The sequence below is a fragment of the Clupea harengus genome, chromosome 8 (genome assembly GCF_900700415.2).
Source record: "Clupea harengus chromosome 8, Ch_v2.0.2, whole genome shotgun sequence".
NCBI classification, from domain to species: domain Eukaryota; kingdom Metazoa; phylum Chordata; class Actinopteri; order Clupeiformes; family Clupeidae; genus Clupea; species Clupea harengus.
Window position 1 is genome coordinate 25,377,605 of NC_045159.1, and position 15,000 is coordinate 25,392,604.

The window sequence follows — 15,000 nt, forward strand, 5'->3', positions numbered from 1 at the left end:
TATATATGTCAACAACAGGCTTCTATTTTTTTTCACCATTTTGAGATTGTGTGATATACAGAAAGATTTATTTTTGTCTTTCTGTCCTCTAGGAGAATGGTTTTCGTGAGGAGAGCACCGTTGTTCAGCACAGAGCTCGGAGCCAACCAACCAACCTGCAGCTGATGAGACCAGGAACTGCCTGCAAACCCCCACAGCGAGAGGAAATCTGTTTTTCACTTGTTCTTGCGCTGCCTAGTCGAGCCAGTGAAAATTGAGGTCAATTAAGGTCAATACCTGGCAATCGAAAAGGAGCAGAATTAACATAAACCTCCGCCCACATTCCCCCCGTCACATGATGCCATCCATCATGAAACAACCTCAGTGTGAGTGGGTGGTGGGCAAAATGACACGGCAGCCGAGATTAGCTAATGCTCCCCATTACTTGATTGATTTCACAAACAAGATGTATTGAGCGTATGATTGTTGGGCACACACAGAAACAAAATGGCCTAATCAGGTTTGCTATCCCACGCTATGAAACCAGAGATCTACGCACAATGTTATGATAAAAAAAGATAGAAGCAGAGTAGAGATGATGAAGAGAGTAAGAGAGTGTGTGAGAGAGAGAGAGACAGAGAGAGAGAGAGAGAGAGAGAGAGAGAGAGTGATGAAGAAAAAGCCGCAGACCAGTGAACATACTATATGTATTTATATACAGTATATATATATAAAAAACTCAAGAGCCTGATTCCCAAACATTTCATGACACCATACCCCTTTTATGCTGAAGGACTGTACTTTCAATGATGATGATGAATTATTCCCTTGACAAAACAGCGGGATTTTGAAGGGAAATTTTATTGAAGTATATGCCAGGTTCTCTTTCTCACTGAGCCTAATATACCAAAATATCTTAATGGAAAATTCATCAATTCAGTGAAATGGCCCGCTTGCCTGCCAAAATAAGCAAAGCAAAGGCAGAGGGGGCATCGGAGCCATCATTATTGACACCTCTAAAAATAGACAGGTTTTTTTTTTTATTGTTGATCTATTCTTTTATACAGGGTGGCATGTCTAATACAGACTTTCAAAATTTAGCATTCAGTTGCCTAGCAACAGCGGCCTCAAAGGGTACTCGACTGAAGACGGGGGGCTGCCGTCTCGCTCTTTTTAAGGAAAGCAGACAGCGAGAATACAAGGGCAAAGAGAGCTGGAGAGAGAGAAAGAAAGAGAGAAAGAAAGAGAGAAAGAAGGGGGGGGGGGGGGTGGATCATCCTCCAATCAGTCAGCTAAGATTCCTGGAGGGCAGAATGAGATGCTCGATTAGACTGTAGTTACATAATCACCAGGAGTAATTTTACTCAGCGGGGGCACAGATTACTACACTAGTGGCTCAGGGCACTTCTGCCACAAGACTAATAACTGCCAATGAATTGATGACTGCCTTGCTGCCCTCAGAATGGCTTTCCGTCATTAGATTTGATTGCCCCCCCTCTCCTGGCTGATATTTGAGCACCTTAACAGGAATAACAAATGTGATCACACACTTGAGTCTCTCATCATTCTCCTTTTATTGGCCAACCCTTCTCTCTTTTGTTATTTTTATTTCACCTTTTGGTACTGTAGGATTCCAACCTGTACCATGTATGCCTCTCAAACCACCACCGCAATCCAGCCAAGGGGCAAGGGACAGATTGGCCAGGCCATGTGAAATCTGGCGGTCATCTCTCGACTCCTCCTATGCGTACATCCACATCTCTCTGCTCTCCCATCTACATCTCCCTTGAGGTGACACGTTAGGTTGTAGAGCGCCAGTTTCCCCCTCATTGTATTCATGACGCCCACAGCTAGCTGTCAGGGAAGCTCAACGGGATGACGAAGTGTACCTTTGATCTAAGCCACCGCCGGAAAGACACACACACGCGCGCGCACACACGGCGAGGTGTTTTCCCGGGATGACAAATGTTACACAGCCCAGACACGGGCTCTGGCAGGTGAACAGGTTCCCAAACGAGAGCAGCATTGCAAGTGCTCCGCTCAAAAACGCCGCACTCATCACGGGTACTGGGTACATCTCCAACGGTGGATTAACACATGCATTCAAAACAGGACTACAAATGTTTGCCAACATGAACACTTGTCACTTTGTGGTTCATTTGGCAAACAAGACAGGATTCTCGTTCCTTTAAGATTCCAAAATAACAGGAAACTGAAAGCACTGTGTAATAATCCCTCCAATTCATGTCTGGATACTCTTGTGTTCCATTCTAGGCAGCTCACATAATTGAACTGTGCCGCTGGTGGCTACTGATATTGTCAAGAAGCATCCCTTTGCACGCCTCTGTTTGTGGCAAGCCCAGGCTGGACCTCCTTCTTCTGCGCATGAAAAGAAACATATTCTCTTACATACCCACGTCTCAGCGCAGAGTCCACAGAGGGGCCAACACAGAAATATATGAGCTTTCCAGCCGAGATAATGTTCGCGAGTCTTATCTCAGCGTGGAGAAGCTCCGCGTGGAGTGGTCTTTGAGTGACCCTGCCGGCCACCTCTGTGTTTACATACTGTTTATCTATTTCCCTCGTTCTTCTCCACTGCACAGGCCTGGCATGCTCCTGAAAGCACTCTCTTCTGAATCTCTCCCTAAGTGCCGGCCGCCAAGTTTGTGACGCTCTGTTTACAGAACAGGGATTCCTAACAACCACAAGCACTGGTCCAAGTCGACCTTTGCTGTGTACTTGTAAGGGAGAGGAGGACGGTTGCGTACACAGGCGCGCACGTACGCATATGCACACACACACACACACACACACACACACACACACACACACACACACATACACATTCACATACACACACACACACACACACACACACACACACACACACACACACACACATACACACACACACATACATACACATACACAAACACACACACACACACACACACACCCACACATACACATACACACATACACACACACACACACACACACACACACACACACACATACACATTCACATACACACACACACACACACACACACACATACACACACATACACACACACACACACACACACACACACACACACACACACACACACACACACATACACATACACACATACACATACACATATACACACACACACACACACACACACAAATAGACACGGCATCTATCACTTTACGTAATTGCAACCAACTTCATGTTCTGTTTTGCTGAATAAGGCGAACAAACAAAATATGACCGTGCATCAACATGTGCCAATATCTCTCCCTGAGCGGACGGCACTAATGGAGGTAGTGAAGTACAGTATCTGCAGCACTGGCTGTTTTGGCTTCATGGCTTCACGTATCCTCTGAAAGGGAGGCAGGCAGAAGAGAGAGGGTGTCGGTCGGATCTCACCTCCTGAGGGCTGCTCTATGGTCTGGTTCTCCTGGAGTATTCTTCGGCTCGACCACTCTCGGCTGGACAGCTCATCCGACTCTGATCTTGAGGATTTTGATTCTGTATTTGAAAAGGGAAAAAGCAGTCAGTCTTAAAATCAAAAGGTGGCAAATGAATAATAACCTGCTGAATCTTACTGTCAACAGAGTATACATTTGTATGTATGAGATGTTTATACTATTTACCTTAACGTCACATAATGGAGAATTGGTAACTACCAAAAAACCTTGCAAAAACTTTGCAAACACCCTAGTGTAGTGTTAACAGCCTAGTTGGCACTGAAAATAATCTTGCGAACATGCTAATTGGTGTTTTTTGTCAATATAGTTCGCAATATCAGACTGTGAAAGCTTTTCTGACATTTCGCAGGATGTTCTGTCTTGGACCACAGAACTACATAGTGCATCGTCCTTCACATGACCATACACCATCAAAAAGAATTGAAATGATACCAAAAGTATCTGCCTATAAAAAGGTGTTGTTTTAATTAATGTTTAAAGTGGATGTAATTGTAAAACAGTAAAAACAAAGCAAATACATCAGTGCTGCTTTGTCTTCAGTGTCACAAGGTTCAATAAGCTTTATTTCCATTCCATACAGCTAAGGTAAAAAAAAAGTCATCAGATGCAGATCAGAGGTACAAGCTCAGGGCCGTGATGACATTGGCCGCATACAGAGAGCAGAGTGGAGGACCATCGGTCCTAATAATCAGCCACGCTCACCCAGCACCCCAAACCATACGCTATACTTCACAGCCAAACCTCAAACCTGTCCAGGTAACCAGTGACACTTGTTTGTTTTCTTTCCTAATTAATTCGGTTCAACTCACAAGCTGGTGTCTCTCTTGGCCAAGAATGGCAAAAAAAAAAAAAAAAAGGGTGGCTTTCATGTTTGCCTATGATGAGGCTGAGCCTGAAGGATATGAAATTCTAATGAGGCTAGAGGCTGGGCAGACGGCGGTGCACAACACATAGGCATAATGGCAAACACGGGTGTAACATTGTGGTAATGATCATGGCATGGCATTTAAGATTTCACATGAAGCACAGACTAGTTGCTTTGAACCCAGAAAAAGAAGATAAACAAGAAGAAGAAGAAGAGGAAGAGGAAGAAGAAGAAGAGGAAGAGGAAGAAGAAGGAGGAGGAGGAAGAGAATCTCGCTTCTGCATTTTTGAGTATTGTCACGAATCAACAATGGCCTCATCTATCTGCCTGCGCACTTGATATTCCGTCATGTGAAATCATCCGAGAGGCAGGCGGGACGGCTTTAAGTCAGTGCCAAAAGGGGAAAAAAATATGAATAGAACACTAACTGCTGTAAGGTGTTAACGTGGCACTGATGAACTGTCCATGAAAGTGGATGGATATTGTAACATTTGAATGGAAGCTTAATGATCTCAGTCCCGTCTATCTGATTTGAATGGATAGAGCAATAATGTGAGCCCGCGGAGCCTGATGACAATGGAGGTGATGAATTTCGAGAGCACAATGAGAGAGCAGACAGGAGACTGTCGATTGCCAGAGTCCCCTGCAGTAACTGCAGTGAGTATTACCTCAGTGTACATAAACCTCACAAAGTTTTTTGAATATTTCATGAAGCACTACACACACTGGACCGCAGCCAGACCAAAGCTTTCACACACTGAATCATATAGAGAAGGTCAACTCACTACTCTCTGTTCACACAGGCATGCAACCACACTCACACACACACAAACACACACACACACACACACACACACACACACACACACACACACACACACACATACACACACACACACACACTCACACAGGCGCGCGCACACACACACACATACACACACATACACACACACACACACACTCACACAGGCGCGCGCACACACACACACATACACACACACACACACACACACACACACACACACCTTCAGCCACCTCCAGCCACCTCCTGACTTTTTTCTCTTTACTGGCTTAAATCAAAAGGATAAGCTGATCACCTGAGGATTTATTGTTGAGGTTCTTTGTCAGGTCCTAATTAAAGAGAACCGATAATGGAAAGCAGCAGGAGCTGTGAGAACACAAACTAAGACTCCAGAGACACACTAATCCTAACGCTAATCATCTCTCTCTCTCTCTCTCTCTTTCTCTCTCTCTCTCTTTCTTAGTTAATTGTACTCTCTCTTTCACTCTCTCTCTTGCTCGCCAACTTTCCAAGAAATGCCAATAGTGTCGTGATCTATTGATAAACCTTCTGACATTCTTTGTACGTCAACAGCCAAGGTTGTGCCATCCCATTTTCTTTTTAATCATGGGTTTCCAGTGTGACTTTACATTGCGCCTTCAATGAGAATGTCCATCGCTGAGTGCAATCCTACAATAAGCCCGTGAGGTGAAGGGTGACTGCGGATGTGGATGATTGTGGTCCAGGGAGAGTCTCAGGCTGCAAGTGGAGCACTGACACAGAAGGTGTTTCAATGGTATGACGCAGGTGTGAGAATCTGAGGATGGAGAGCTGCGGGTATGGAGAACCAAAAATACCTTCATATCTGAAACCAAACCCAATTTTAGTCGCCAAAATGAAAAACCTCCCTTTAAAATTGTACATTAGATGTCTCTGTGGGTGCTTGAATTACCTGAATGTCAATCATACTTGTTTTCTTTACCAAATACAATTTAGTTTTCACAAAATGTAGGCTACTGGTAATTATAAAGTCTTGTTAATGCATGTTTTTTTTAGATGGTCATTGAAGTTTTGTGCAGTGTTTAGTTACACTGGTAGGCGTACGGGTATTATTTTGAAATGACTCACCTGTCAGGTACATGACCTGTGTGAACCAGACGACAGCGAGCAGTGCAAGTCCGCAGCAGCAGAACTGCTGGAACGGCCGCCGTCTTCTGGTCCTGAACGCCGCCTTCATCCCAACGTCGCTTTCAGTTACTCCCGTAGGAACATAGCCTATCTGATACAGCAAGAGCCAGTTCCGTTCCCACTTTGGAGCCTTTCTCACGGCTCTTCCTGGAAACTTCACTTCTCAGTTAGCTGTTTCTGTGCTGTGTATTTTTTATTCATACATCCCTCTCTTCATTCGTTTCACAGTGTTTCAATCTATCACATCGCATTGTTCCGAGTAGTAAATCCAATCAGATTACAATGTTCGTTGTTCTATGAAGCAACAGTCGGACCTAGCATAAAATATGCATGTTTAACAAGCTAGAATTGCAGATGCAGATTTACTTACATATCAACGGGTCAGAGTCCATGTAGTGAATCGGTTATCTCTCTCTCTCTCCCTCCTTCTCTCTCTCCCCTTACTCTACTCACACACCACTACCCGCCCCTGCGTTTAGGTCGTGCCAATGGTCGGGTTCCCTTGCAAGCGAATTTAGGATTCCACTAGGCGGCGACAGGAAAGCCATTTGTAAAGGAAAATATCAAACGAGGTCTAAACTACCTGGTAAGATACAATCTATTTACCAGTCATTGTATTCATCGTGAATCTACCTCAGATAATTTATTACATGCCATTAAAATTGTGTTTGATATGCATTGAATCAATCTCGCTGGCCATTGGACATAACCTACAATTAAATTAATTTCAATCAATCACAGAAAATTCCTGTCCCATGCTGGAGGCTACTGAGAAATTATCTCTCTCTTTCTCTCTCTCTCTCTCTCTCTCTTTCGCATACGCACCCTGCCTGTGTTTACAGAACATTGGTGACTCAAACCCGTTAAGCTCTTGATCCATGTCTGAGGCACGTTTTACTCTGGCCTCTGTAGAGATCGCGCACAGCACTCCAGACCCAAATAAAGACATAAGCCAGGGGCATTGTTGTCAACAGCAGCACCACAGGTGTCAGGGCACGAAAGATAAAGTACTGTGCTGAACCAGGTTGTTTAGTAAAGCCTTCCAGAAGATGTAATCCAGGGAAGTGTTTACGTTGTGTTGCTTTAAGGTAAAATGGATAGTTCTTCTACAGTAAATGATAATCTGCTTCTGAAATGAATTTAACCTGATGGCCAGTGCGAGGTGTCTCAGCTTCTGGTGAGTGTCTCTCTGCGTGTTTGATGTGCCTGAGAATCTTCAAAAGACGTAATAAACCTGCCAGGAGTGTTGAATCACTAAAGATGGCTACGTACGCGCACAGTGAACATTTTCCTTTGATGCACCACATCAATATTTATGCCACCGACATGTCTTAAGAGAAGGGTCTACTGCATGTTGTTGACACAAATCCTGGCATTAACTCTTGTTTAAGTCTTCAGGCTCATCCCATCAGAACATTACTGCCTGGACAAAATAATCATTCGGTTAGTGCCTAAATACCAGTAAAGACCACATTCGATAATTTCCCCTACGTCAAATGTATCCAGTGTTCCAGCTTCCCAGTGTCAAATATGATATTGGTGCAGTCAAATCTAGGCTACAACATGGGGGGAAGAAAAGATAATCAGACGTAATAAGAGATATAATTCATTAGGTCTTTAATCTTTAATTACAGCTGTGTTTTAGTACAGACGCTAAAACCTCATGGGGATATGCTACAGTTAAAAGTGTGGAAAGAATGACCACTGGTCGCTGTGTGGCCCGTTGGTGTGACCACTGCATACACAGCTACTGCTGCCTGATTATGAGGTGAGTGAGGTGTCCATGTCTAGATGCCACTCTATAAAAGCCTGACAGGTGCCGTGAGGAACCCAAAATGCTGGCCTCCATCCTCGGTGTTCCCTGCAACTGCTGCTACTGCGATTTGAACTCATTCGGGAGACAGTGGTGCAGCAAATGCTATTCTGCACAATTCAAACACTTTCTACATTATCATATCAATGGGATTTGGTGCTGCCGTGATGTTTGATTTCATCTTTCTGTCTGATGTAGGAGAGAGTGCTCCCAGCTTTGAAGTCCAGGCCCAGTGTTCAGTGCAGCATCAATATCTGATTAGCCCCAGCACATTTGGAGAGGCAGTTTGTGCAGGATTGAGGGGGGGGGGGGGGGGGGGGGGGGTATAATTACTGAGCTGTGATGGGATCTAAATTTATGAACGGGGCTCTGTTTGTTCAAAACACACAAAGGCACATTTGACAAAGTTCAAAAACACAGGCCGGATATTTGTACAGATACAGGATCGTTTTTATTGCCAGGAGCCCCCCAGTCAAATACATGTACAACACTTCAATCCGTTTCCTCATCCTTCGCAGACATACAGAGAACTAATTGGACAGATTTCATACTGATGCCAGGTCCACTGCCTGTGAACCTGGTCTCCTCCACTGTGCTGCAGACCTCACGACTGAGTAGAGTAGCTTGCAGTGCTGTGTATGACTGACTGTGTACGTGTGTGTGTGTGTGTGTGTGTGTGTGTGTGTGTGTGTGTGTGTGTGTGTGTGTGTGTGTGTGTGTGTGTGTGTGTGTGTGTGTGTGTGTGTGTGCGTGCGCGCGTGTTTGTAAGTGTGTGTGTTTGGGTGGTATGGGTGTCACACGTCGTGACTGAGGCATTCTCAGCTCCTCCCTCGTGAGCGTGACTGACAACGCCTCTGCCCGCCTCGCAAAGCCACACAACTACACATCCCAGCAGCCCCTGCGACGACACTACTCCCCCTCAGGGGGGCACGGGCCTTGTGGATGTATCGCCACCTTCGTCATCACCATCATCATCATCATTATCATTGTCTGGCAAGCGCCACTACTGAGAAGCCTCCCTGGGTTATGCTGAGGTACTGCACTCAGTGAGGAGTGCGAGGTGTTCCTGTAACAAAATGTGCGCTGAACGCAGTTTAAACAGAGACGAGGGAGAATGACAGGAACGAAAAAAACAACAACCAACACAAACTGTTGCATGATGTGAAGAAGGAAAAAACGTTAAACCAGACACGCAGCCGACGACTTTTTAGTAGTTGAGATAAGGGGTCAAGAGTCAATTCATGGGGATTAAAAACTGGATCTGAGATGAGGCTTTGCACCCGCTCTGTGAGAAGGTCAGATCTACTGGCAGATTCTTCTGGAGTTTCGACACTTCTGCTTGTTAAGTTTCTTTTAAACAGCATTCGCACTTCCCTACTGAGTGGGATTTCGATCACCTATGGACTTTTAAAGTGCACAAAATACGAATGTGTGTTGTTTTGCAAAGATCACACTGAATCAGATGAGCATCTGTAATAACATAACATGACAACACTGGATCAAAAAAGTCCACAAAGCTCCAAAAAGTCAAACATAGCTTAAACAGGATGTTGTTTGTGACTCAAGGAACTGCTTTTAATACCTTGGCCGCACATTGAAAAGAAAATGCATGGTTATCAACAATGAGATAAACACAATCTTGAAATATCCAAGCAACAATTTGACAGGTCTTTCATCCCCAGAAGGGCCAAACACAAGTCCCGACACAGAATGGAAGACTCTGGAAACTCCTTCACTGAGTCATTTGGCGTCACCATTTTCATGAAAGAGCAACTTTATATCAGGACACAATTCAAAATGCCTTGAGATTTGAATGAAACACTAAGCATGGATAACACCATAAGTCGTTATTAAAATAGGCACAAAATCTAAGAGTTAAGCCTTCACATTTTCCCATAAGTGATGAATCCTTCCCAGCCTCTTTTGGGGAGAATCCAAGTTTTTTCCATTAAGGCATACCTCACGGCATACAAGATCTTTGTAATAACATGGGTTTTGTAGCTTTAAAATGGAAAGTTCAAAAGGATCATAATCTTTTGTATTATCACTACTAAAGTAAAATAATATACCATTTTGAAACATAGTTTAACAACTTCCTGATGTATTTTGCATGTGACATATTTGACTTACAGTATGTGACTTTTGCTAAATAATATCTCCAGGAGGAACAACAACAAAACAAATGTCTCCCATAACTTTCAGTTTAGTAGCACATTGATTTGCTGAGCCTCGCTTTCAGCACTAAGACATCTAACAAGGAGTTCCACATTTGCGAGATTAATAAGTTATTACATTTTTTACATACATACACACATACAGAAGGGGAACCTGGAAGTTGCTTGGTGCATTCTCGTGCTTTAAAAACAACCTATTACAATCTATGTAACTATACAGCACAAAGTCAAACAGAACAGAAGTCTTGCACAATGCCATTTCACTAATTCAATCCCACAAAGCATCACTGCTGCAACAATTTCAATCGAATTAGTTTGAGCACATCTACGTCTGCCTGCAAAAAAATGCCTTGCTTTGGAGGGCGTACGCAACTGAATGCACTAAGTCACACTGAACCATTCGGCTGTACATGTCTTCACATAGAGATAAAGATATAGATTTATAATTTAATCTTAATATTTTATCTTATTCTGCTGGTACCGGTTAATCACAGTGACTCAAAAATAAACTTAAAAATTACAAGAGGAAATAAAATACTTATTTACAACATACAGGTATGCTGACATTCCATTATTATTCAGCATTTGCTTGGAATCTCTTTGAGAGAGATTGTGAGTAGCTGTATGATGGATTGTGATGGTGTAGATCTGTGTATATGTGTGTGTGTGTGTGTGTGTGTGTGTGTGTGTTTTGTCTCAGCCAGGTTGAGTCCTTTGTGTGAGTAGGGGTGAAATACCCAGGCATCTGCAGGCAGGATGTCTGGGGATGCGAGCAAATGAACCAGGGGGGTGAGTATGCCATCGGCTCCACCATCTGACACCTAGCCACCCCCCAAATACCCACACCCCTCACACTGAGCCTGAAGGTGAGGTAAGGGGTGAGAGTCCACTGATTGGTCAACAAGGCGAAACAAATAAAAAAAATTTAAAAAATGGGTAAAGCCACACATGTACTGTGTCCTAACCGAATGAAGGCAATGCCAGTTTGAGCAACAACAAACGCAGACCAACCAGCAGACCAGCATGGAAAAACTCCAGTTCATTCGTCTTCTTTTCAAGCGCAATGCTTCTATGGCATAAAATAATGTTCTGAGTTCCTTCTACGCGGAAGTGTCCCTTTAATGAAGCGCGCAAAACGTATTAACACTTATAACAATAAAAAATGGCTCAGTTAAATTGTTAATTTGAAGAAATACCACACATTTCAAGTCATTTCCCTTTACAGTACATTTCTTTTTGTTGTGGTCCTGCAGCAAAATGGCTGTGTTTGGCGATTCCTCTTGTGTCCAGCAGGGGGCAAGCTTGGCAGGCCCAACAGCAAGGGCTGCCCAAAAAGATTTCACATTGAACCCCACATCCAGTCCCCTGTACTCCCATCTCCAGTAATGCAGGCAGGGTTCCCCTTTACACCCCAACCAAAGTGTGCCAGTACTCCCCATGAGTCAATCAATCCCTTTTGAAATGCCCCCCCCCCCCCCCCCCAACACACACACAGGGACACATGGTGCGGTCTGCATCAGAGGCCAGAAAGAGGATTTGGTAGTTGGTACAAGGTCTGGTAGAGTCAGTACATTGCTAAAGTTCCCAGGGCAGAAGGAAGTCTCTCCAGGGCAACACCACATCCACACAAGAGAGCGGGAGCCACCGTCCCTCCGGCTAGACCTCATCAGCACAGGCTATGCTCCTCTGTGTGTGTGTGTGTGTGTGTGTGTGTGTGTGTGTGTGTGTGTGTGTGTGTGTGTGTGTGTGTGTGTGTGTGTGTGTGTGTGTGTGTGTGTGTGTGTGTGTAAATGTGAGTAGAGGACATCAGACACCTCCAGTTAGGGCAGAGCTTCTCTAGGCGAGTAGTTGCATATTTCGGCTGCCGTGCACAGAGAGAAAGGACATGACCGGTCCTAGTGGGGATTGGACAGGTAGAGGGAAGGCCAGGCATCTGGAGGGGCTCAGACAGCCCACAGTACACTCGTTCAGCTTTAGCTCCACTTTTGAGTGGATAAACAGGCACACCAATACTGTACAAAAGACCTGTTCGCCAATTGCTGTCAGGTCCGATTTTCCGATTTGTTCGGTTTTGCTGGCAATGTGTTCCCAAGGAGCAAATGCTATTCTGCCCAGCTGGTCGGTGATATGGACAGAGAAGTACTAAGATCACAGCAGACAACGACCATACGTCAACACCTGTGTATATGACTCCATTAACCTGTTCCTGTCCAATCAATTAGCAAAAGTATATGTTCTTGAAATGGTTGGAATAAAACTGTCTCCATATTGTATTCTCTTTTAGCATTTATATATGTGTAAATATGTGTGGTCATACTTTAACGGAGACTGATTATCTAGCGAGAGCCTGTTGTCTGCATTCTAAAGCGGCCCTACAAATGTGAGTATATATACATGCCTTTTGTGTTGATGAGTTAGAGAGAGAGAGCGAGAGAGAGAGAGAGAGAGGGTGGAGGGCGCCTAGTAAGGGGAGTGAGACGCTGCAGGCATTTCTGAACCGTCTGAAAGTCGGACAGCATACTGTATTCCAACGCTGTGGATCCCAGAGAGCTGGTGATTCTGGCACTAATCTGGTCTGGATCTGGTTAAGGTCAGGGCGTGACTCACTGCAGAGTCAACCGCCACCTCTGCCTGCTAGCTATGTGGAGAGTTTGGTTGTTTGGTTGGTTTGATGGATTGCTGGGGTTAGCAAGTCTAGCATTTTTATTATTATTATTATTTTTTTTTGCGTGCGACTCTTGCACTTGTGTGTGCGGGCCTAAGGAAGTAGGTCCTGGGAAGCAGGCTGCTGGGCAGGGAGGGGCCGTGGCGAGGCTAGCAGCCGGGCTAGCAGGGCTTGTTGACATTGCACAAGAGCTCGGTGACTTTGATGAGGCGCGCCACGGTGCTCTGGGACTCCTCCTGCAGCCGCTGGTTGTTCTGCCTCAGACTCTGCACCTCTGCCTGCAGCACTGCCTTGTCCTCCTTCTCCTGCCAGGGGAGCGGCACACAAGAACAGCCCACCATAAGAGCTCCCGCACGGGCAGAGAGGGGAAGGGGTGGGGGGGGGGGGATGGAGGTTTGGGGGATGGAGGGGAGGACAGGGACTAAAGAGAGGATGGGTGTGGTGAGATGGAGAGAGAGAGAGATATGGAGGGAGAAAGGAGAGGTGGCACAGGGGTAGACATCTTATACTGCTAGTGTTGCACCTACACACACACACACACACACACACACACACACACACAAATACACACACACTCATTCAACACCCCCGTACATTACCACCAACCCCCTCCACATACAGTTCTATCGAGGTTATTTTCAAAGCTGATAATGGTAGATGGTAGTTAGACAGGTGGCAGGTATATAGAGTTCGACAACAAGAAAGATTTACCATGGTCACCAAATCCAAATGACTATCCTGTAAATATGTGAAAAACACAGTTTGGCTGGAATAGGTAACTATCTCCAGTGAACAGGCCCTGCAATGTGTTCTTTCTAGTTAAGCACTCTGGCCTTGACGCACTGCAGGGATTCATAAGAACAGGGAAATACACAGAGAGGCAAAATTGCCCTCATCTTGCATTTTTAACGCTAACTTGCTCCTTGGTATTCCACAGTAAACCTTTCTTGAGCCTGCCCCCCCCCCCCCCCCCCCCCCTCTCTCTCTCTCTCTCTCTTTCTCTCTTAACAAAATAGCCTATTCTTATTTAAGTCCTCTCCTTTTCCTTTGTGATCACAGGAAGGAAGAAGGGACTGGACAAGTTCAAGCTAGGTCACTATAGTTCCTGTTGGATCTAAGCGTGGGGAGAGGAGAAGGGGGCATGATCAGGACCCAGGATGTGGGTATTACAGACAGGAAAGTGGACAGGAAGTGGAGTGAGTGAAGGACACACAGGGATGGGAAGTGACAGACAAACCAGAGCTATAGGAACAATCAGTAGCTAAAGAGGTCAAATCTATGGATCCAAATCACTGTTTTTTTATCACTTATTTTACATTTAGATTTACTACACAAAAAATGACTTTCTATGCCATAATTTCGGGGTAATTTATAACAGAGACCTTCTGTTACTTTCTTACCCATACACAAGCAAATCCAACCTGCTGTAGCTCTGATATGTGAGGGAGGTTATGGCTCTGATTAGACGAGGCTGAATGGCAGACTAGATGAGGTGAGATGGGTATTATCACCAATCTGGGCAAAATAATCTAGCCTGGCACTTTTGACAGATGGCATGAGAAATGTATGACAAAGTGCCCCCTGCCATGTGATACATTTCAAAACAATCAGGAAAAGAAACTGCGGACATCTTTGCTAGATGTTGGATTTGATTCAGAGAATTCTTTGAGCTAAACCCCTTGAGCAGGTTCCTTGAACTCTAGACGTACTCTAATGCAGTCTCTTGGTCCCGGGGGGCTGGGGAACCCTGCATGGGCACCCATGGTCACTCTCCCAGGTGAAGACTAGTCAGTGGACATGACCTTGAAACAGACTGTGTCACATATAGCTTCCTCTGATTGAGCGAGTCTATACACATACATGTCCTAATGCTGCCTCGATTGCGTGTCTCTAGATTGATGATAATACAATGTTAATGGTGAGTCATCGTATAGGGGGAAGTGGTTGCAGAGCGGAAAGTGGGTTAGGACGTGTTAGAGGCACTTAGAGCTGTTAGGTTAGGTTAGGTTCGCAGGTTTCTTGGGTAATTCCAGAGCTGTTGTTTGAGGGACCAAGT

General features: G+C 44.9%; 2 protein-coding genes across 3 annotated transcripts in view; both read right to left on the reverse strand.

Annotated features, from left to right (window-relative positions):
- Positions 1-8,389, reverse strand: part of LOC105906600 (sodium/potassium/calcium exchanger 3-like) — a 22,110-nt gene extending 13,721 nt beyond the window's left edge. The window contains exons 1-3 of the mRNA XM_042708568.1: positions 6,663-8,389; positions 6,233-6,439; positions 3,397-3,498 (exon numbers count right to left, since the gene is read on the reverse strand). Coding sequence (XP_042564502.1) covers positions 3,397-3,498; positions 6,233-6,341 — 211 coding nt within the window. The 5' untranslated portion in view covers positions 6,342-6,439; positions 6,663-8,389. The remainder of the gene's footprint in view (positions 1-3,396; positions 3,499-6,232; positions 6,440-6,662) is intronic.
- A 1,266-nt stretch (positions 8,390-9,655) lies between these two features.
- Positions 9,656-15,000, reverse strand: part of zmp:0000001168 (signal-induced proliferation-associated 1-like protein 1) — a 44,338-nt gene continuing 38,993 nt past the window's right edge. Inside the window, exon 16 of one of the 2 annotated variants that reach the window (XM_031572475.2) lies at positions 9,656-13,249. In XM_031572475.2, coding sequence (XP_031428335.1) covers positions 13,106-13,249 — 144 coding nt within the window. In that variant the 3' untranslated portion in view covers positions 9,656-13,105. The remainder of the gene's footprint in view (positions 13,250-15,000) is intronic. The other variant, XR_004164170.2, reaches the window with a different exon arrangement.